This window comes from Lagopus leucura, unplaced genomic scaffold, assembly GCF_019238085.1.
Source record: "Lagopus leucura isolate 7727_CA_CO unplaced genomic scaffold, USGS_WTPT01 Super-Scaffold_100001, whole genome shotgun sequence".
NCBI classification, from domain to species: Eukaryota; Metazoa; Chordata; class Aves; order Galliformes; family Phasianidae; genus Lagopus; species Lagopus leucura.
Genome location: NW_024962262.1, coordinates 9,540,963 through 9,564,873, shown reverse-complemented (window position 1 = coordinate 9,564,873; position 23,911 = coordinate 9,540,963). Strand labels below are relative to the sequence as shown.

Sequence of the window (23,911 nt, the reverse complement as noted above, 5' to 3'; positions counted from 1 at the left end):
ACTTAATTAGACAATTCTCCACACACAGGCATAAATGGAAATCAAATGAGACAAAGAAAACAGCGAGCTTGGCTTTCACACGAGGGAAGATAACCAGCAAAAAGAGATGTTTCCACTGTGCTGGATGGAGCAAACAACTGAGAAAAGTTGAGCATCAGCCCAAACCAAACCTGGTTTGATTGAGCTTGGAAAGGAAACCTGAGCTGCACTGAATGGTGAACCATTTCACATAAAATGACACAGCTTCAATTACAGAGATTCACCTTGCATTTCCTATTGCCAAAAGGTTAGAGCAGTCGTGTATGAAATTCCTGTTTAAGTCCCTCAGGCAATAGAGGGAACTAAGTGGAGGTCCTCAGTAGGACACTAGCAGTGTTGAGTCCTTTTGTACGTTTAGTGTTGGGCCCAGAACAGTCAGCTTGGTTGAAAAATGTCCCCTTCACCAACAAACCTATCAGTCTTGTCAGTGCTGAAAGCTATTTCATACTCATGTGATTTATGTAATTTTGAGGTTACGTGAAAAGAGAAACATGGAGAAAACTGGATTCAGTGCAATTGCTCTTGTGCCACATCTAAATCTAATCACACTCTGAAGCCATCCAGAGAGATTTAAACAGGCTTGAACAGTGGGCCCAGGAGAACTTCATGAGGTTCAACAAACCCAAGTGCAGGGTCTTGCACCTGGGTCACAGCAAATCCCAGTATTGATACAAGCTAGAGGATGTAAGGATAGAGCCCAGTCCTGCCAAAAATTAGTGGATGGCAAGCTGACGTGAGCCAGCAGTGTCCCCACGCAGCCCAGAAAGCCAACCATATCCTGGGCTGCATCAAAAGAAGCATGGTCAGCAGGGAGACAGAAGTGATCCTGCCCTTCTACAAGGGCAGGTAAGACCTTTGCACAGGTAAGACCTCACCTGGAGTACCATGTCCAAATCAGAGTCTGCAGGAGAGACATGAACATGCTGGAGTGCATCCACAGGAAGGCCACAAAAATGATCCAAGGAATGGAATATGTTCCCTATAAGGACAGGCTGAGAGAACTGGGGCTGTTCAGCCTGGGGAAGAGAAAGCTCTGGGGAGACCTCAGAGCCTCCTTTTACTATCTTAAGGGGGGGAGAGGGGGGCTGTAAGAAAGAAGGAGAGAGACTCTTCAGCAGGGTCTGTTGTGATAGGACAACAGAAAAAGAATTTAAACTAAAAGAGAAAAGATTCAGATTGGATATAAGAAAACAGTTTTCTACAATAAAGTTGGTGAGATGCTTGCACATGTTGCCCAGAGAGGTGGTGGATGCCCCATCCCTGGAGACACCCAAGGTCAGGCTGGATGGAACTCTGAGCACCTGATCAAGCTGTAGGTGTCCCTGTTCCTTGCAGGGGAATTGGACTAAATGACCTTTAAAGGTCCCTTCCAAATCAAAGGATTCTATGCTTCTAATAAGATGTTCCATGTTGTCACTGGGTGTGGAGGGAACCTAAATTATTATGGCTATAAATTCAGCACTTTACAGATCTACACAATCTGAGCACGAATCCAGAACACAATACACTCAATGTGCTCACTGGAAAAGCTCTGTCATTTGATATTAAGTGTAAAATATTGTATTATCTATTCCTGAAGAAGTCTGAGACCATTTCACTCTTCAGTTTACAAAGCATCTATCAGAAGAAGAGTAGCTAATGATTAGTTTTCTCTTCATTGGAATCTTATACTTCCATCTACAAAATTCTCTATTCTCTGGAGGCATATGTCCTCTTCTGCAAAGAGTCAGCCTAAATGCCAGTACTGAGATTACACAGTGTAGATAGTGAAGGAATTCAGCAGAGCCCATATAATTCTTAATACATAGAGTATGCCAGTGATTTATTTTTTCTTAGTTAATTACTGAGCCTAAGGTTCTCAAGCTCAAAAGCTCTGCCTGAGGATGGGATATTGGAATAAGAAATCCAGTAGATTATGGTCTGTCTCTGAAATACAAATTTTTTAGGCACAAAATAGTTTTAGGAGCAGTGAGTAGTAGCCTGCTGTTAGTTATGAGAATCTCATTTTCTATAACCTGCTATTAAAGATCACAGTAGTAAGAGGAAAAAAAAAGTTTTAGTGACTTTACTAATGCAGGATCAAACCACAAACCTCTAGGCACAAGGAGCCTCACTGGAGGCACTAGGTTTTGAATCAGGTTTCAAATGTTTCTTCAAAGTTATCCTTAACAATGCCCTCTCTAATTATTATGTTCCACCCTAACAACAAAGCTTTAAAGAGGCAGCAAGGTGTGTGGTAACAGCATTCCTACAGTCTTGAGGAAAATGCACATTATATAGCAGTGACAGAAGTGCGATGCCAGTACTTCAAGTAAAAGTTACTGAGATTGGAATCCTGGCAAACATTCAGGGAAATGCTGTATCAAGTTGAATGCATTAATGTTTTACTAATGATTTGAACTTAAACAAGCTGAACTCCTTCTTCAGAAAGCGGGGAAAAAAAATTTCTGTGTTCTCAAAGATCTTCTTAAGGGCCTACTGCTAAACGAAATTCTTTCTACTCTTAAAGCCAAAAACTAATTAGTTAAATCTGTAAAAGAAAGATTAACTAAAGGAAAAAAAAAAAAGCCACAATATACTAACATAAGAAAATCTTATCTAGGCCAAACCCAAACAAAAACCAACACAAGTGAAATTAACTCATTAATTTACTCTAGCAAGATTTTCCCTCTGTTTTTATTATTCCTGGAGTTTAACCTCCTCTTCTTAAATTTGTCAATGGCAATTAGAAAGAACAGGTAATATAATTGCAGGGTAAATGTGAACAACATTCAAACAGTTTGAGTTTATGAAATACAATGAATGTCTTCCTTTTTTTCAGAATGTACATAAACAGGTTTGTGAGGTAAGAGCGTTTCATATATTTTGAGATTCAGCAAGGCAAAAAGAACACACAAATTCTCTGCTCTGATTCCTAGCAGACTCATAACCTGCACAGTCTTTTATGTGTTCTATTTGCAAGGTCAGAAGAGATATCTCTGACCCTACTGTATTTCTGAACAGTAAGAGGATTCTTCTAACTTCCACAGAAAAACTTTGAAGAAAGTTCACTGCCTTAAACTAGCTACTCTGTGCCATTGAGGTAATACTAAATGAGCACATCTGAGCTCATTGTTCTTCATCCCACCTGTACAGTACCGGAAAAGCTACATATACAGATTGGATCCCTCTTGTTGAAGAAGGCTTTTAATCCCTCAGCATTCAGTGATTATGAAATGAATGGAAGTTTCAGTTTCAGCAGATTTCCAATGCCTGCAAGCATGGCGGAGGTTTGGCAGATGTATTTTAATTACACAAATGTAACACAAATGTATGTACGCATAATGTAACACAAATAAGCTGTTGATTAAACATCCTGAGCAGGCTATAAAATCCACCATAGTCATATTGCTAAAGAGTGTTTCTTATAATAGCAGGAATGCCTTGAGTTAAGATGCACATATTGCATTTTGAACTTTAACAATGTATGTCTCCATTAGATTTTCTCAATTGTTAGTTTGCTCTAATTCCTAGTGTGTCTCCTTAGGTTAAGACTCCCTAATTTTTCTGGGTGAAAAACTGCTTGAAACCTACACCTGCATTTTCTTTCAGAAGCGTTTATCCCCCTCATATAAATAGCAATTAAACTTTTAAAGAAATTAAGAAACTTCTCAGGCATATTTCATCTACTGATGGAATTAATCTTTAAGGAAACTCTGCTGACTCTACAATGTTAACTAGGAAGTGAAGTGACACAATTTAACTCATCCTGAAGGTTCTTTAGAATCTCCCAGTGAAAAAGGCTGTAAAATCAAACAAGCTCAGTTCCCATGAGCAAGGCTCATCAAGAGCAGCCAGCAACCATTCCGTCATTTCATTCTTGAAAACTGATGAAATCTAAAAAAAAATTACATCTACTGTCCTTCCCTTACTCATCCAGATGGGTAACATCATCATAACAGGAAATTAGGTTTGTTAAACGGGACTTTCCCCTAATGTACCTGTGTTGGCTGTGATCACTAGAAAACAACAACAACAACAACAAAAACCCAATAAGCAGACTACAAATGCTGGCATTTTAAAGTATTGAAAAATTTAGATTAGCATCAGTTGAAGAGTTCAGCTCTCTTTACTACTATTTTAGGATCAGACTTCCAGAGACCTCTGTCAGTCTGTGTGTCACCACACTATGCCCATGTTCTTCCACAAAGTTCTGACAGATGCTCACAGACAGAGTGTTTGTTGAATCAAGCAATTTATTGGCATCTGTGCACAAGTTGGATCTCCCACAGTAATGGACTCTCTTAAAGATTTTTGGTGGTGACTACTTGGATACTAACAATTCTCACTATCACAAGCCACCATATGACATCATCTTCAGTTGCATGGGGTCAGGCTCCCTAAAACATAGTCTACATGTAGAGAAAATGTTCAGGAGAAATTCCCACTACATGTTGAGCAGTGTCTTCTATGTATCCAGTATGCTCAGCCTTGTGGCACCCAGGGGTTGTCAGGGATGGGAAGGTTCTTCACTTCTGAGACTAGTCCTCAGAACCCTGGATCCTGGATATCAGGGAGGAAGTCCAGAAAAAGGAAGATTTTCTCTTGGTGGAAGAGGCTTGGGTTAGAAATCATTTGGGAAATGACTGGCTGGGTAGATGAAGGGAAAGTAGCAGATACCGTCTACCTGGATTTCAGCAAGGTTTTCAACACTGTCTCCCAGAACACAGGCAAGCCAGAAAATGTGGGTTAGAAGAGTAGACAGTGAGGTAGAAATAAGAACTGGCTGAATGGCAGGGCTCAGAGTGTTTTGATCAGTAACACTGAGCCTAGTTGGAAGCCTGTAGTTAGTGTTATCCCTAGGAGTCTGTACTAGGTCCAGTGCCATGACACTACATCTTCTATAACCTCTCTGACAAGCCACTCCCAACTGCTTGTCATGATGGTACTGTCACCACAACCACATCACAGCACACCTTCACTCTCATCTGTCTACTCCATGATTGGCTAATGTCAAAACTTAATGAAAAATGCAGTTACTTTTTATTTAGGATCCCAACAAAATGTACTAAATTTTTAACAAAGAAGATCTTCTTATGAATTTGTATGTATTATTAACTTTTAAATAAAAACAAAAAAATAAAGAAAAATAAAATAAAAATGATTCCCTAGACCTCTTCAATCCATCCCAATCAAAAATATTTGCAGCCAACAACCAGTATTATTTCACAGGCTCATTATAGCTAACTTTAGGAATTAGTGTCTTTCAGCAGGTTCTCATGTCACTAGCAATCACTGTTATTTGTGAGAGTTCTCATTTCTTTCACTGAAGCCTAATGTCTGCTTAATCCATTTAATTCTCACATTTTGACTTGATTTTACTGCTCATTGCTGTGCTGCTTTTGTAGCTAGCAGAGCCTTGTTATATATCATAATAATATAAAAGCTAAATTACGGATTGTTCTTGGGTAAAAAGCCTGCTAAGTACTTATAATGCTAATCTCAAGCATCACCTCCCCTGCCTCTCACCTGAGCACGCCAAATGAAATCAATGGCATTATTCAGGAAGCAGGATTCAGTTCCAAGAGCAAAGCTCATCAATTTTCTCACCAATATCTTGTTCATTAAAAGTACGATTATTCGGAAAGAGATCTCAGCTGAAAATTATTAAAAATGTCTATTGACAGCTGATGGTATGGAGAGATTTCCCTGCTACCCAAACAATCCAGGAGCTGGGATATTCATTCTACATGGAAGACAAGACTTTTAGGCATGATTCAAAGAGAACTGGAACCAAAAATACTGCCTGCTCAAAACTCCAATCTAAACCAACAGCAACCTACATGTTATTTCAGAATGCACTGCTCCTAATCAGCACAATCTAGGAATTTATTCTGTGGAGAACAGCAGTTATAGAAAAAAAATAAATAAATAAGATACACAGGGCAAAAAGAGGAGAGAGATACACAAAAATGAGACAGAACACACTGGCCCTACACTTGAAGCTTTCTCTAAGCAGTACTCAGAAGGAAACAGGAATATCTGAGTCCAAGATACATACCAAAAACTATTTAAGAATTCATACACACGAGGGAGAAGGAGATCAGAACACAAGTAAGGGGCATGGTGTTAGGTCTCACTATGGGAGGGTGGGTTCAAAACTCCTGAAATTAAGTAAATGCATCTGAGCCTTCCACACATTTGCACAAAGTGCCCTAACTTCTGTACAAATGCAATTCACATCATAAATGCCTCTCTTTTCTTAATGCAGAGCAGCACCTCAGCTCAGCATTTTGACTTTGTTCACTTTGTTCAGCTTTTGTTAAAACTGAATGCAGAATGGGGAGCAGAGGAAAATTTTGCTTTTGGCAAAAACCACCATGCATTTGAATCCAAATAATTAAAAACAGACAAAAATCTAAAACTATCCCTCCCTCGCAAAAAAAAAAAAAAAAAAAAAAATTTTTTTAGCTGTACTTCTACATTTCCAATGTAATTATCTCTACACAAAACACACAAATACCTTTATATATTTTAACGGGCCCACTTAAATATTGTTTTTGCTCTGCAGCCACATTTATAATCACCTCAGTGAATTAATCTTTAATTTACAGATAGGTAAGGACTTCTATGTTTGTTTGCTGTTGTTGCTTTTTTAAAAATGTATCATCAAGCTGTTATTTAAACCTCCAGCTAACATTTACAGTAAGAAGTGTGACATGAAAAACTGTTTGGGCACCAACCTCAGGTATATCAAAACAGCAGCAGCAGTAAATCTGTCAACAGATCAGAACCCAATACAGTACTTGGCAAATGATTTAACATACCACCAACATAATACGTTCCCATTTTTAAGCCAAAGATAAATGTAGTTGATATTTTCTGCCAAGATGAATGTGACCAAATGTCACATGTGAGGTCAAACAAGGATGCAGCAAGTAATTCCCAGTGAAATTTACCAGTCTGCTTCTTTCAGAACTGTCAGATATTAAGTATGAAATGTCTGTTTGCACGCTGTTATTACAGATCATCCTGGAAAGTATATTAGTGTCATGGCTTTGAAAAAAAACCTGACAACTGTTTAATTTCTATAATCATACTCAGGAGCATCATATTGTTTTCTCTCACATGAATAACACATACCAGAATGGTGAAATTCTTTAAAATATGCCCTTTTTACTTAGTAAAGCACAGGACAACAGATGAATTTCTTTTTTTTTTTTTAGAGAAAAAATGGAAGCTTTCTCTAAGCAGTAGAGCAATACTTCTTTAATTAACAGTGTTTTTTCATGGCAAAAGCCTATGTAGTTTTCCCAGACAGTGATTTAAGGACTAACTTAAGGGAATTGTTTTTGAAAGATTCTTGCTTAAACAGAGGTTTAACCAAATGTTAGTACGAGAAAATGCAGTTCTGTGTTAAGGCATTTGGGGATCTACAATGAAAAGTTTAAATGAAATTTAGTTAATGATGTAAACCACCAATTTCAATGAGCCTTGGCTTTGCAATGTTTTGGCTCAAAGAAAAGCTGCTCCACAGAGACTGAAAAAAAAAAATAATCCTGTTTCTTTCCTTCCCAAGTGATCCTCACATTCCTAAACCAGGCAAGAGGCTCTTTCATTACCTCCCCTTTGAAACTAGGCTACCCTTGAGGCACTGTACTGCAAGATGCCACTTAACAGTCCTAAAGAAACAGCTTGGAGGACTCCACTGATCATTGAGAAAAGGGAGTCAGGTAAGGGGGGGGTCAGATTACACTTCAAATTAAGACTGAATTGAAAACAAGTTTTCCCCTTGTTACCGTTGTGTTGTTTTTAAATGCTGTGGTCCCAAATCAGAGCCTTCTCAATTCTTTCCTCAAAGCAGGAAATTTTAATGTAACTGACTCCGTAATGCAAAATACTGTCAGTATGGCACCAGCTTCTCGCAACAAAAAATAGTGAGGCTCATAACAAGAGTTCTTCCCTTGGGTGCTGTGGTCTTATTTCACAGTGCCTCAACCTTCAGAAAACAGACAGGATAGGAAGTGGAACAACAAGTCAGGCTACTGTGATGAGAGCACTAGCTAAGCAAGAGCAGGTCATATATTTCAAAGAATCACAGAATTGTAGGGAATTTAAAAAATAGAATTAAAATAATATTCTATATATTATATATAAAATATACATATTCTCTCTATATATATAACATTCTATATTAGAATTTAAAAAATATTCTGGTGTGGATCACTATTTAGAATAGATGAGCAATTATTCATTGAAGAATAGACCTCACAAGGTCTGAACTAGAACAACTCAGAGTTGTCTACAACACCTATACCTTACACATCACGCCTATGCCAACACCTTCCTTTTAGGAAGGATTTTCTCTTTTTTGGGGAAGAAGAAAATGGGGACTACAATGCTGCAATAGTCCTTTACAGAGAAGCATTGCTTTGCAGCTAGCATTCATACTGCTCTAGTACTGCTACTCCAGTCTCAATACTCACTGCTAGCTAGCTGCCCTTGGGTAAGGGAATATATCTGCCTCTGGCAATATCATATCTGGAATGTCAAAGTCTGGGTTGTTGGGTCTGAGCTACGATTTGAGTTTAGTGCAAGCCTGAGGATACACTGTTTTATTCCACAGCATCAACAGAATCTGGCTAAAAATTGCCTTAAACCCCTTCAACTAATTTCACATTCTTTGAAACATAACACAAATAGTGCACAACTTCAGATTCAACAAATACATCAGAGTTTGACAATCATTCTAGATTTTCATTTCTTACTTCCCCACCAGAAAATATTCTATTTCTCCTATTGATTGGTAGCATTGATTCCTTTATTAATCACCGAATTAAGAATTTTGTAATTTAAACATCAGGATACACCATTGCCATATGCTTGCATTTGCTAAGAGCTTTTTTCCACTTCATAAATGCACTGTGGAAATCACTTCTCAGTAAAGCAGTTCAACAAAGGTTATTTTGCAACTCTTGTGAAAAATAGAAATATCCAAACTTTTTTCAAAGTTTTGCTAAAATGAACTCAACACTTCAGTATCAGCTGGTCTCCATATGGTCATTTTAAGACCTAAATTTGACACAGCAGAAAGTAAATTGTTGATATGATGTGATATATTGATACAGTCAATTCTTTCAAAACGTGGCACAGCTAACTCTGCAGCAGCCAACACACTACACTGTCTTCTTGTCCTAAGTAGAACAGAAATGGAAGGGGTCATCCACCTTATAGATCATTTTGAGGATAATTCCCCAAACATGAAGAATTGGAACTTCTATCTTAAAAAATATCAGTGCTGATACATGCTGGACTACATTCAATTTATCTCACTTTCTAATTACCCTTATGAAAGAAGTCACTTAAGGCCAGAAGGCACTACAACCATACATATGTAGGTAATTGATGCTGATGATAAGAATCTCACAGAGCTTCAAACCTCAACAAGTACTTTTTGACAAAAGGTCTGACTTCAGTTTGAATAACACAGGCTCTCGCTTGTAAACAACAGTCCAAACGGCCTTCTCTGCTTTATTCTTTAATAGCCTTCCTTTCTCTTCATTTTGAGCCTGTTTTTGCTGTCTTCAGTTACACTTGAATAGTTGCCATTTGACAGTCATAATTTTTGAGCTATTCTCCATTTGTCTGAATTGCAATTTTGTCCCTTGGCCAATAGGTAGACAAGTTCCCTCCAGCACCCCATTTCATGTTTTCAGATCCTAACTAGTGATTTGTTCCTCAGTTTGACACTCACTTCAGATCTGGCAGAGCAAAGACTTGGTTCTTTTGTCCTCTCCTACTCACCTATTCTGCTGTTGCTTGTCACAATAGCAAAAAGATTAACAAAATTCCAGATTCACAACACAATTCAAAGTGGAGAAATCTGATGACTCCTACTTGCCACGCCTCCATGCAATTACCTGAAGTAACAGTCTAGAGTCTCAGTCAGACTGTGATTTAAAGGCAATTGACAAGTTTTCGCATTTGTTCTCTTTTGTTACTGTGCATTGAGTGGGGTGGATCAACTATCAAATGGTGGAGCTACAGAAAGACTAGTCTTATTTGCAGTTCACAGACCATGAATAAATATTCCCAGACACATAAAACAATATTTCAGAGGTGCTAGAGGACTGTAGGAAAATCAACTTTATAACTCTTTAAACTTAATTTAATACTTTGAAGTATTTGAAGAAAGCCGGGATCGGTATTCTAGCTTCCTGCTGCTAAGGCACTAAGGGATTGGAAGACATAAAATAGCTGGGACACAAGATTACTTATGGAATATGGAACATTATTTATGGAATGATTCACTTACTTTGTTTACAGTGTCAGGTCCTGCATGGTAGCCATCACAAACTTGTTACTACTGCAAAATTCCCAATACAGAAGATAGAAATCTGAAGCGTGCTTTTAAACTGCAGATGTTGGTAGTCTGTGCTCAATCTTTCACTCAAATCTTACTCATAGTTTCTTTGATCTAGCTTAAAATCAAACACTCTGTAACAATAATCTTGGTACCACTGAAAATTTGCCACAATCTATCTGAGCTGCAAACATACCTCCTTTGGTGTCTTTCTGAACATAGCTGAAATACTGCTAGATAAATTATTGGATCTTTCACCTCTGTGACAAATTCTGAAGACATCACTGCTAAAAAAGAGTTATTTCAATTACACAAAAATGTTTTGATCACAACTTCATCAACTTTTAAACACATTTTTACTATCTTCAGTCAAGGAAAAATTCAAAAGTACTCTGAAATACAACACAACTCATCTTGCACTGAGTCAACAAATAGGAAAGAACCATCCTACCATCTTGCTAAGTAGCCTGCAAAAATGATAATGTCACAAATTCCAAAGACTCTTAAAAAATCAGCAAATACCTTCTTACTATGATGATGCTTCATATCATGAAAAAAATACAATTGTTACAATTGACAATCTGTTATAACTTGCAAGTGGTAGATGTGTCCAATAAGAGAAAAATTGTTGTCTAGAGCTAGGATATACTAAGTGCAATTTGCTTTAAACACATATTTGCCAAGATAAAATGTTAAAATACCATGAAAAGAATGTTGGATTCCCAAGGATCAACTCAAATTTAGAATGGATGTTAGACAGTCCACTGAGAGAGCTAATTTTCCCCAGTTTTACTTACTTCTTTCACATGAAATCTTGAAACATTTCAAGACTGAGTGTTTAACTACTAACAGAACTTGAAAATAACAAACAGTATCACCACATAGTGACACTTGCCACAAGAAAGTGAGGTTACTACAAAGCAAATACATCACACTATGTCAAATTATCATTATTTAGCTTTCAAGTTTTCTAACTATTCAGTAAAAATAAAATATTTAAGTAAAATGAGCCAGACATTACAAACTCTTATCTCACTACTCAATCTCTGAGGCAGCAAAGATTTGAAATCACATTTTCAAAAGTCTCTGGAGGTACTGTCTTTTTCTGTTGTTGTCCAGCACAATGAACAGGAGAACATGATTTAATAAACCTACTCCCAGCAATGGCAGATGGTGATAAACTCTTTAATCTGTGACAGACTGGGCAAATGCCTGTTCTCTGATGTTATCACTAGCTCTGCTTTGTAAAGAAAGCACATGCTGAGTACATGAGCTAAATCTGGTCTGAAGTGTGTTTTCTAAGAAGTATATTATGAAATCAACTAATAATATTCTTTGCTAATTATTCATAGAACTGTGTATCACATCGTTAAAAAAGGTATTAAATTAACATAATCTAGCCAACTGTTACTATGCACAGAAATTTCTTCATATAGAAATATCTACCGGACCAACACTGGATGGAAAAAATAGCAGGTGAATGCATTTAGTTTACTCCTCAAAGCATTATTTTATTTGGCTTTAAAACAAACAAACAAAAAACCCAATACATTTGCTTCCTAAAATTAACGTGTGCCACTATTCTCAAAGTGTTTTCATTCTTTCCTTTTCCATCTTCCACAACCCTATGAGATATTATCAGTCATTAGAATCTGTCACCTGATGAAGATCTTTCATAAAGCCACCAAGGATTCTGTTACGGTAAGGACGTAGAAGCTGAACTTGAACTCAAAGCAACATGCACATCAGAGACAATCCCCCATTATGAATAGACGAAAGATGGTCTTACAGCTGGAATCTTTAAAGAGGTAGGCAACCATAGTAGTGAATCAAAATCTGCAAGGTCTCTCTAGATAAAAGGTTTATGACAATTTATGTGTGAAGATTATGGACAGGGAATACAAAGAAAAAACTACAGAAAGCCCAAATATCTGAGTAGACTTAGGTAACGTCACTCCCTTTAATAAGTGGACTTTTTTCATTAGATGCAATTATAATTTCTACAAACCTCTTTCTGTAGTCACCATTGGCAGTCCACAACATGGGAAAATAAAAACAAAAATCATATCCCAAGGGAAAGCATGAACTTCCCCCAATTACATTCCATGTTCTTAATCTCCCCAAATATAGTTACATTCCATCTCTTTCCAGAACAACAAAATCACAGATTTTACAAGTACTCACCACTGTCTTCAACTGTGAAGTGAAAAATGTCACTGGTGGCATTGTCACCCGCTCGTAAAACATAGCATATCTTCATATCATCAATATCAGCTGGAAAGAATCAGGAAAAAATGCACCTTACTTTAAATGCTACAGACAGGAAATTGTTTTGTTTTGTTTTTTACAGAAAAAACTTGACTTGTATTGAATAGCTTCGTTTCAGCAGAAAGAAGCCAAGGTTCTCCACTAGAGCTAAGAAACTTCAGCATTTAACAGAATTGAAGCTTTACAGATGTGATTCATTTCCTTTCACTATATTTCCTTATCCCTAGTCCTCTCTTTCATTTAAGATGTATTAGAAAAAGAATCAAAAGGAAATTTAACTATTTAAGGTCAACATTCAGAAAGTTTATTTGTGGCATGTTTTCGCAGAAGTCCAGATACACACACTCTGTCACCATCCTGAGAAGTACTGTAGCCTGCTTCAAGGAAGAAAGTACCCTAGGTTTTATTTCTATTTCAGTCATGCCCGATAATTAGGAAATTGCTTCAAATGCTGATATCCACCATACAGATACTTGAAAGGAGATAAAAAGCATTCTACTCTAAATAACTCATCAGAGGCGATGGGAAACTTGTGACTGAAAAAGGAACAAAACCCAGGGTATTTTATATGTTAAATTCCAGTCCACATAACCCACCTCTGCTTCTATAACTGGATTACTTTTTGACATGTGGCCTAACTCTAGAGAAGGATATCTCTGCTCATTCTGCAGTACAGAGATCTTAATCTCTTTAGTTCCCTAAAAATGGCCTCTGAAACCAACTTAAACATCCTTCATACCAGCCCATTTTCAAGTGATATGGCATGTAACCTCTATAAATGTCCTGTCACAAATAGTGCTGAAACACAGTGATCAGGTAGAACTCAACATTACTTAAGCTGACAAGACTTCAGCAACAAAAAATATCAACACAGAATTTTTAATAATCAATTTCAGTTTTAAAAGTATACAAGAAGTAACCAAATATTTATTAATTTAGTGTGCTCTGGTTTCCTTGAGAAGTAACAAGAAACACGAAATACATAAAAGTATTTTTTGTCACTCTATTTGAAAGATAAGACTTTTGTTGGTCAAATTCCCGGTCTGATACTACACCAAACAGTGTAGAGTAATTCCTATTTTATTCAATTTTAAGAGCAAGTTCTCAAAATTAGTGGCATTAAAATGAGCGTCAAGTAGCACCCAAGTTCTATTTCAATGCTACGGCATGTGAATTGGTCAAAAACAAGCCAAAAGCATCTTTATTAGAGCTCCTCAACATCCTCAGTTCCAAAAGTAGCCAGACATCTTCTAAGGCAAACAAGTTAAGAAGTCTATCAGCAGGTATATGTCACTAAAGAATCTCTTCTATAAATGTTTGAAAGAAAGTTAGTGATCAAAAATTCACAGGGCTGTAAAGAGGATGCAAACAAATACCTTTTTATGTCAGTGCAGCAAATAAATCTTTCATCCTGCAAACACTACACAGGTACTTAGCTCCGCACATGCGAGTAACCTTATCAAAATCAATGGTTCCAACATACATAAAGATAAGCACTTGAGCCAATGTTTGCAGGACTACCTCATCAAAAAAGCCACTTGTCATCCAAAAATCTCATTTTTGTGAAAAGAATTGCAAAGGAACGGCCTGCTTTCTTTTCATTAAGTACACCTTTAGAGTCAGTTGAGCAGTTTTACACATTTTTTGCACAGTTGATCAGGTTATGTTAGCTATGTTAAAGCTGACCTAGTTGCAAGCATTATTTATTATTATGCAACTGCAGTACCTACTAAACATTCATATGAAATTGGAATTCTTCCTTCACTAGAAATCCAGCAGCTTTCTCTTAGGGAAAAAAAAAATGAAGTTATCTACACTAGCTCAGGACATGAACTTCCTATTTAAAATTCATATTAATGTCTACTATTTTAAGAAACAAACGTACTTCACAATACAGTTCATGTATCCTGACCCTTAAAAGCCTACCCACGTGGGACTGGGACTCTCAAAACAGCACTGAAGATTCCATCATATGGTGTGCATTTAAAACATTATTCAACAACTAACAACTTGTTATATACCTCTAAACTTCTTTAAATGTGAAAGACTTGGCAGTTTGTTAACAGATTTTTCCCCACTTTTAAATATATTATCTAATCTTAATGAATATCTGCTATGAACAGATTCCAGCCCTAACTTGCAGAGATGAATTCTATGCAATTATGCACACAGGTTATTCTTTGTATACATTTTATCCTAGAGCAGCACTAGAAACTAGAAATTATCATGTAAAAAGTATTCTTCTGTAAATTTGCTCTTCATCATCAAATTGTAAATATAAAGCAATAAGGAAGTAATAATGAATTGAAACCACTGCTTTCAGATATAACTTGAAGCAATAGATAATAATTGAATAAATTTTGGAACTGCTTAATTTTTTTTAAGAGTATTTTAATTTATTACTGTCAATTGACTCTCTCAATCAGACTGTTTTAATAATAAAATAAAAAGGAATAAAAAGCATCAACTGTTTGCAGAAGTTGGAGGCCTTTTATCCAGAAGTTAGTTCTTCAGTACTCTAACATCTGTTTTTAGCAATCCCATTGAACTCTACAACGTTTGTGAGCTGAAAGCCTATTTACTGCAGTGGTAGCAGAAGTATTTGAGGTATTACAAAGCTCCACATTGCTTATTCCTGAACAAAATACACAGGGAACAAGTTTCCTGAACCTACTAAATTCTGCACAAATGCATTTTGAATGGGGGCTTTTAGCTCAATCTGCATGCGAGGCTAATTTCCTTTCTAGCTCTTTAAAAAGTACTGTGGGCCATCACTGCAATGCAATCTCAAGCAGAAAGCAGAAAGCCATTTACCAGAGAATCCCTCTGGTCCCTGTTCTGATTACAGACAATCTTAAAAACTGGACTGCTCAAGCTGCTTGCACAAAAAAATCCTGTTTCATCAGCGTTATCACATTCAAACTGGACAGTTTATGTATTCACACAAAGATACACCTCATCCCTGGAAGCGCTCAAGGCCAGGCTGTCCAGGGCTTTGAGCATCTTGGGCTTACGGGAGGCGTCCCTACCCACAGCAGGGGGTTTGGAAATAGATGATTTTTAAGGTCCCTTCCAATCCAAATCATTCTCTGAGCCTATGATTCCATGAAATCCAAGGAATGGGATTATGAGATGGTAGAACATTAGGATGGACTTCACAAACCACTGAACATCTCTCAAAACTGAACTGCATAGGACCCTGAAGACCTCAATCTGATTTCAGATTTGATCCAGTTTTTAATAAGGGTTGGACCAAATGACCTCTAGAGATCCCTTCCAACATGTATTGGAAGATCATAAAGATGTTCTGCAAGCTCTATCAGGATCCACATGTTAATGAATTGGGACTTATTTAGCAGTTTGTAAAAGGTCACTCCCCATGGCAGAAATGAGACCCCTAAAAAGGAGAAAGATCTAAACACAAAGTAATATCAGATTTAATGGTCAGTAGCATCCTAAAGCCAATGCCAGTATGAGTGCTTGTTGACAGAATCTGCTTTTATGGCAGTGTCATTAAGAATGTCATAAAAGAGGATCTTATTTACTCCTGCTCTGATAATTAGATAATAGAGTCTCAGGATAACAGAAGTATGAAATATGCATAAGTTCGCTGCCTTGTGTGCCTTGCGCCTCAGTTACAGTGGGCTAAAAATAAGGGACAACAGTGAACAGTTTTGAGCATGCAGCTTGGTCTACATAAGATCTCAGCACCTCACATTACTTCTGAAAACTACAGCCTTCTAGGTCCAGCCAAGAATTTATGTTTCCCTGTCATTTATGACCCCTCCCATACCCAAAACAGCTACAGGCATGAGGGCATGTGAAGAAAAAGGAAAGCAAAAGACAGCCTCTGTTACCCATGACTTACATTCCCAGGTTATTTTGTGACTTCCATTAACTCCTCTCTCCTTGCCACCAATAGATGTATTACCCCTGTGTGAGTTTGCTTTCTCCCTCCCACTCTCATGCAGCCTTTCCAGACCTATTCTCCCTCAAGTGACCAGCCCTGCATTCATAAGACATTTTAATGTGTTCGCTTCACAAGATATAAACCATCATAGAAAGCATTTAGAAAGTAGAGAAGAGAGATAACACAGAAATGGTATGCAGATGCTCAGGCATTACTTGATTAATGAGCTCAAAGAAGAAAATTGTATTTACTTCTCAAAAAGACTTCAAATCAGTAGAAATAAAGAGTGCTTGTGCCAGCATGGTCAGAGAGCTTGTGAAGTTTTAACATGGTCTGGAGGTCCTCATAAACTCTAAAATCAATTTTCCCTGAGGCTGTAGGCTTCTCCTTCAGCTCAGCATTCTGGTTCCCACTCCCTTTCTGTCCCCATGAAATGAGGTAACATTGTTATGCAGCAGACTGTTTTTAGCGAGCACTCGCCCAGCAATTCTATTCTCCATTGTAAGAGAAAGCCCATTAAAAAAAAAAGTGACGATCTGTTATCTCCTCACTCTTACCATCTTCTGTTTCTCACCTACTCTGACAATGACATATTTAATACTGCTTATACTGCATTACCACAGCCTTCCTTGCATGAGCTGAAGCTGTTCCCAAAGCTTAACATATTTAGCCCCTCCTTACCTTCTACTCTGCACTAATACTGTAAAACTTAAGGCACACCAGCCATTCAAAAGTTCATCAGGCCTGTTTGCAGTATATTTGGTGCATCTGACAAGAGTATCACTTATAGCCAAGCCTGTAACCAGGGATACTCATCAGTATGAGCTATGTGAAATCAAATACTGTCAGCTACAAGGACTCATCTCTGGCCTTACTACCTACACAGCTCAGCCAGTCTGGGCCCCTTTAGCTCTGAGTCTGCGAGTAGTCATACAGTCTAAACACACAACAGCAGCAGGAGGCTCCAAGAAACCTCATTTCATTAATTCATCACATAGTGACATGGAAAATTCTCCAGAGAATAGTTGGTGCTGCCTTTCAATTGAAGAAAGTTACTTCATAGCCGTGTAGTAAGGCATTTGGCATATGCAGTTTGCATCCTATTTATACCACCTGGCATTTTAGGTCTGTGTAAAAAGTACGTACCACTGACATAATTTTAAAACATTTATGTTACCTTTTAACTTACCACAAACACTTTGTGGCTAAGGTTTGTGTAATTAAGACAACAAATGCGCTCATTATTTCCCCATGTGTGGGAAATGTTTTTCTTTGGTTTGTTTTTTTTTGTTTTTTTTTTTTTTTTTTTTGTTTGTTTTGTTTTTTTACAGTTAAGTACACTCAAACTGTATTGCAACTGACACCCTCGCCATAGCATGACCATTAGTTAATAATAGCTTAGCCACTCCTTTAGCACTTTCTAAATAAAATTCTCAAAGAAGGCACTTGGCCTCTACAGATCTGGAGCCATGTGCAACCAATTCTGTTATCCAAATGAATAAGTCAACTCAATCTAATTAGACTCATTCCAAGCTATTTGGACTGTAAGCTCTCTAAAGCAAAGATGCTCCTTTATTCAATGTTTATCCAGTAAACACCCTTTCCTTTTTAAAGCTATCACAGACACAATTAGTAGGACTAAAAAAAGAATAAAGCCACTACAAATAAATTGCTGTCAAAAAGATTATCTCATCAATTATTACACAGTTTAACATGAAAAAAGAATGTTACCAGTGAACTAAAGAGCATGGAGAGTACTGTAATACCTTGGGTGAACTGGCTGATGCTATGGTTGCCCTTCCCCAGATGAATCAGGAATCCATGGCGAGGACCCTCTGTGATTCTGATCTTCAGAGCAATATGTAAACTGTCCCTGTCTTCCACTTTGAGCACCTTATTGGTAATCAGAAACCCTATGTGACCCGTGGCCAGAAAACGCAGAGTCTGAGCACCTTTGTTGGTTACAATTTGAGGTACGCTGTTGTCCACAGCCATTATCCGAATCTTCATAGTCTGAGGTCTCCTTGTTTCAAACACAGTATTAGGGAAGACATAGAAATCAGCGTGAGTGCCATCTGTAACAGTGAAAGAGAAGCTGTCCTCAACTGATTCTGTGCCATCGTGTTTGTAGCTGATCAGATTCTCATTGAGATCTTGTTTAGTGAAGGTGGTGACTGGTTTGGAGTTATTGAACATGATTTGACCGTGAATTGGTATTTGAGTGATGACAAATTTTAGCAATGGATCAGGTGTATCTCTGTCTTCTACAGTCAGTTCAAACGGGGTTATTAGTTTGTATTCATTTTCAGTCACCACCAGGTTATGGATTGTGACAATAGGTTTCTTATTGTCCACATCACTGATCGAAATTCTGAAAGTACGAAACACGGGGTTATAACCGTCAGTCACCTCAAACTCAAAGCTGTCCATTTTCACCTCATCTTCTGAAGTATGAATGTAATAGATTTTATTGCCTGCTAATAGGAGCTGAGTAAAAGTGGAGATGGGCACCCCAGGTTGATCTGTGCATTCAAGATGACCACGAACGGGTGCTCTGGTAATAGTGAAAACTAGGTTCTCATCTGGACTATTCAAGTCACTGGTGCTAAGCAGATCAGTTGTAAGGGTTACCTTCCCTCCTTCCTTCAAAGAAACTCCTTTGCTGATTACATCTGGGAAGACTATATCAATGCTACCTACTGTGACATAAAAGTAGCGGTCAATGAGAGGATTTATTCCATCAGTCACGTCAAATTTGATAAGATCACGAACACCTTCTCGGCCAAAGTGCATATATCGAATTAAATTTCTATCCACTTCATCTTGAGTGAAGTTCATCCCCAGAGTGATATTCTCAACTCCACCTGAAGGTTTTAATCTCTGTAAAAGACCTTGTCCTGGTCCATATCTTATAATATATGTCAAGGTTTTGTCTTCAGAATCTAGGTCAGTAGCTTTCAATATTCTGTTATGAATAGTCCTAGTTTCCCCTATTTCAATCTCCAATCCATCATTGATGGCCATTCTGGGTGTCTCATCATCTACAGGAATAACCATAATAAATATTGTTTTCACTGTGGTGTGTTTACCATCTGAGAGTTTCACCTCGAAATTGTCCTCTCTTGTCTCAGAGTCATCATGTTCATAGAGTATGTTGGAGCTCTCCGTTATCTGATCCAAGGTGAAGCTCTCTGCTAGGACAGTTCCATTGACCAGCTGGTTCACAATGTGGCCATGCCTGGGAAGCCTGGTGATTGTAAATGTTAACTCATCGGCAGGGACATCCCCATCAACTGCATTGAGGATAGGGGTATCAATGACCAGGCTCATGCCTTCCATCACAACAAACTCTCGTATAAAGATTTCAGGTTCTTCATCATTCATTGGCTTAATGACAATAGGGAAAACATGCCTTTGGGAAAAGTTAATGCCATCAGAACATCGGAAAGCAAATCTGTCTTCAACAGGTTCTACACCTTTATGTATACTCTGGACATAAAAAATATGCCCTTGACGGAGGTCTTTCAAAGTAAAAGCACTAATAGCTATACCTGCTCTGGATTTTTCAGATCCTGGGGCTGGAGAGATGTTCTCTACATACCCAGATGTGGATTGGGCAACAATGGTGCACAGGATATCATCACTAGGAGTATCCACATCTTCAGCCCTTAGATGAGCAGGAGTAATAACACGTTTGTCACCTTCCATTACTCTGAACTGCTCCCCCACAAAAATCTCTGGGGCCTTATTGTCTACAGGGAGAATAGTCACCAATACTGACACTCCTTGAACAACATTGCCCCTGATGTTCCACTCCTCAGCCAGGTCAGACAAGGTAAGGTTGAAGGTATCTTCTTTGGGCAGAAGGCCTATTTCACCACTAGTGTGAGCATACACCACAGCACCATCCAACACGTCTCTCTGGGAAAATCTCTCTGCAGGCACCCCTTGGACCAGGATGTTCCCATACTGAGGAGGATCCTCTACAATGAAAGTCAACATCAAGTCATCTGTATCCTCATCTGTACCCTGAATTACATTAGCAGTGATTTCAACAGCACCGTTCTCCAATACATCCAGGTAAGAACCAACAGTGCCTGGGGCCAACCGTAAGGTAGGAACCTCATCATCAACTGGGTGCACATTCACTTTTAATGTGATGGGCACAACATGAACCCCATCACTCACATCAAGGCTGCAAGTATCACTGTTGGTCTCAGCTCCACTATGTACATACACCACCCTTCCTTGTCTGATATCCTCCAAGCCAAAGGCACCTCCCAGGATCAAACTGTACCCAGAAAGCTGCAGCTGGCCATAACGAGGAGCCTGGGTCAGGATAAATCGGAGATGAGCAAGCTCTGTGTCTGTGTCACTGGCATCCAGCTCAGTTGGGCTAAGGACATGGCTGCCTCCCTCAGGCAAAGCAAAGCCAGTATTAGTGATTTCAGGAGGCTGGTTATCCACAGGTTGCAGGTAGATGGTGAAAGTCCCCTCGGCTGCATTGCCAGCTGCATCTTCCACTTGGTAGTGAAACTGAATTAAATGAGGAGCCACTCCCAGCTCTTCCTGGGGGGGGCGGTAGGAGATCTTATGATGATTGATCTGGGCTTGTGTAAAGTGGGTAACCTCCACAGAGTGATCTTCAGTCAGCACAAGGGACCCAAGGCGGGCTCCATGCTCATCTGGAGGGTGGTTAGAGTCAGTGTCAGTGGGGGGCTGGGTTACCGTGTAGCGGAGCTCACGGTCCCCTGAATCCTGGTCTGTGTAACACAAGTGCTTCCTCCGCAGGGGAGTCACCTGCTGTTCTGCAACTATTAAGTGCAGGCTGCTGCTGCTGTGCAGCTCAGGGGCTAATCTGTCTACAGGATGCACCCGGATCACAAAGGTCTGCGGTCCAGAGCGGTTGGGCGGGTCATTGTCATCTTGGACCCTAAAGACAAATTGGTCCAACACAACCCCAGGGCCAGGGCTGTGTGGCCCAAAGTGGTGGTAGAAGAGACGCCCTTCCACAATGTCTTGCTGCAGCCACTCTCTCACTGGCTTCTCATAGATTAGTGAGCTCCCCACTACACCTGGCACCTTCCTCCAGGAAAAGCCCTCATCTTCTTCCTCCTCTTCCCAGCCAGGAGGTGGCTGTGCCTGCCGGAGGAGGAGTTGGCCAGCTCTGGGGCCAGACTCCACCGTGAAAAGCAGGATGGCATCCTGTGAGTCAATGTCAGTAGCACTAAGAGCACGAGTGGTGATGGGCACTGTTTCACCCTCAGCTATAGCAAGCCCTGTATTAGCATTGAGTAGGGGTGGCTGGTCATCAGTGGGCACCAGGGTAATTGGGAAAAGGAACTCAACATGGTGTCGGGAGCCACCATCCTCCAGTCGCAGCACCAAGTTGTCACTGAGTGGAGACTCACTGCCATCATGCTGGTAAATTACCCGGCCTGCTGCCAGCTCAGCCACCGTGAAGTGTTTACGAGGAGCAGCAGATGCTGGGGTGTCCTCCAGCAGAGTGAGGTGGCCATGTCTCAGTCCTGCCACAACACTCACCTGCACCTGCTCAAGATCATCCTCATCACTGATCACCAGGTTGGGGCTGGGACCAGGGCCTGAGAGAGGCCGTGACTGCCCCTCATACAGCACAAGGCCAGTGTTGCGGGTCACCACAGGTGCCAGGGTATTCATTGGCTTCACCACAATCACAAAGGCGAAGGGCTCTGATGCAGCGCCCTCGGGATCCAGCACCTCCAGCTCCAGCTCAAAGAGACGTTCCCGATCCGAGTCCTCCACAGGGGGCTGGTAGGCAATGCGCAGCTCCCTCACATCACGCTGGCTGAAGGAGGAGATGGGCAAACTCCGGTCGTCTGTGCTGACCATGTGCCCCTGGCCCGGGCCGAAGGGCGAGGTGATGTTGAACAGCAGCAGTTCTGGGGGTGACTCAGCATCCTCAGCTGCCAGCATGTCAGGCGTGAGGGCGGTGAGGACAAACTGATCCACCTCCATCATCAGCATGGCCATGAAGCTGGGTTTGGGTGCCACGTTCTCCATCCCGCCTCGAATCCGCACCAGCACCTGGAAGTACTCGCGCTTGAGCGGCACCCCGCCACCCGCTGCCTCCCACAACTCGGCCACCAGCGGCACCAGGTCGCGGTTGGGGGAGCTGCCGGCAGCCGTGTGCCGGTAGCGCAGCCCGAGGCGCAGGAACTCCTCGCAGTCCCACATGGAGGCGGGCAACGGGCCGCCTCCTGCCGTCTCCACGGTCCCTCCCGCCGGCATCGCCACGGCCGTGGGGTAGTTGAGGATCTCTCCGTAGCGGGGCAGCCCGGTCAGCGAAGGCAGCAGGCCCACCCGGCAGCGCTGCCGACCCGGCTCGAAGGCGAACTCCAGGCTGCGGGCATCCAGCGGGCTGCTGGTGCCCCGCAGGCGCTCCACGACGAGGGGCAGGTTTCGGGTGACGATCTCCAGCTGAGTGAAGAGCACCTCTACCTCCAGCACCAGCGGCAGCACCAGGGCGCGGCTGGGCGAGTCGTAGCGCAGCTGCAGGCGGACGCGGTCCCTCGCGGGGCTGCGGCCGCCCAGGTGCGAGTAGCGCACCTCGCGGGGACCGAAGTCGCAGGGGAAGCGCCTGGGGCTCAGGCGGCCCGGCCGCTGCCACAGCGGGTCCTCGTCCAGCACGGTGAGATGGCACCGGTCGCCCGGCTGCACCTGCAGCACCAAGTCCCGCGTAGGGTCCAGCCAGGCAGAGCGGCCCAAGGGCACCCGCAGCCCGCGGTTGGCCACCACGACGGGAGCCGCCGCCTCCGGTGCCCACGGAGAGGAGACGGCGGCTCTGCCCGGCGACAGCGGCTCCGGCAGCCCCACGCACACGCAGCCGGCCAACAGCAGCAAGCCGGCCGGCAGCCGCCGCGGCACGGAGAGAAGAGCCTGCATGGTCCCTGCTGGAGAAGGACGGCGGCGTACGCGCTCACCCCGCGCACACGCTGCGCTCTGCGGACAGCCCGCCGCGCTCCGGAGGGAGCTCCGCCAGCTGCCGAAGACCCGCCTCCTGCCTCCGCGCGGCCAATAGACACCCGTGGGGGGAGAGACCCTCTGTTGCGATTGGACAGAGACAGTTGTCCATCTCACGGGCCACGGCGGGTTCGGTCCCTCCCTCCGCCCGCCCCCCGCTAAGCAGGTTGCTGCTGAGGGAAGGGGCAGTGCGGGAGCGGGGCGGTCGGGGAGCGCGTGTGCTAACGGCCGCCCTGCGGAGCAGAAAGAGATGCCCGGCTGTCTCGCTGTGGGGCTGCCCGTCCGGTGCGCCAGAAAGAAAGCGGATAAATAACTCCGGGCAAAACATATCAGTTCGTATCCGATTTCAC

General features: G+C 41.3%; 1 protein-coding gene across 1 annotated transcript in view; it reads right to left on the bottom strand.

The window, feature by feature from the left end:
• FREM2 (FRAS1 related extracellular matrix 2) overlaps positions 1-23,483 on the bottom strand; it is a 126,595-nt gene extending 103,112 nt beyond the window's left edge. The window contains exons 1-2 of the mRNA XM_042868025.1: positions 18,326-23,483; positions 12,566-12,655 (exon numbers count right to left, since the gene is read on the bottom strand). Coding sequence (XP_042723959.1) covers positions 12,566-12,655; positions 18,326-23,483 — 5,248 coding nt within the window. The remainder of the gene's footprint in view (positions 1-12,565; positions 12,656-18,325) is intronic.
• Between the last annotated feature and the right edge of the window lie 428 nt (positions 23,484-23,911).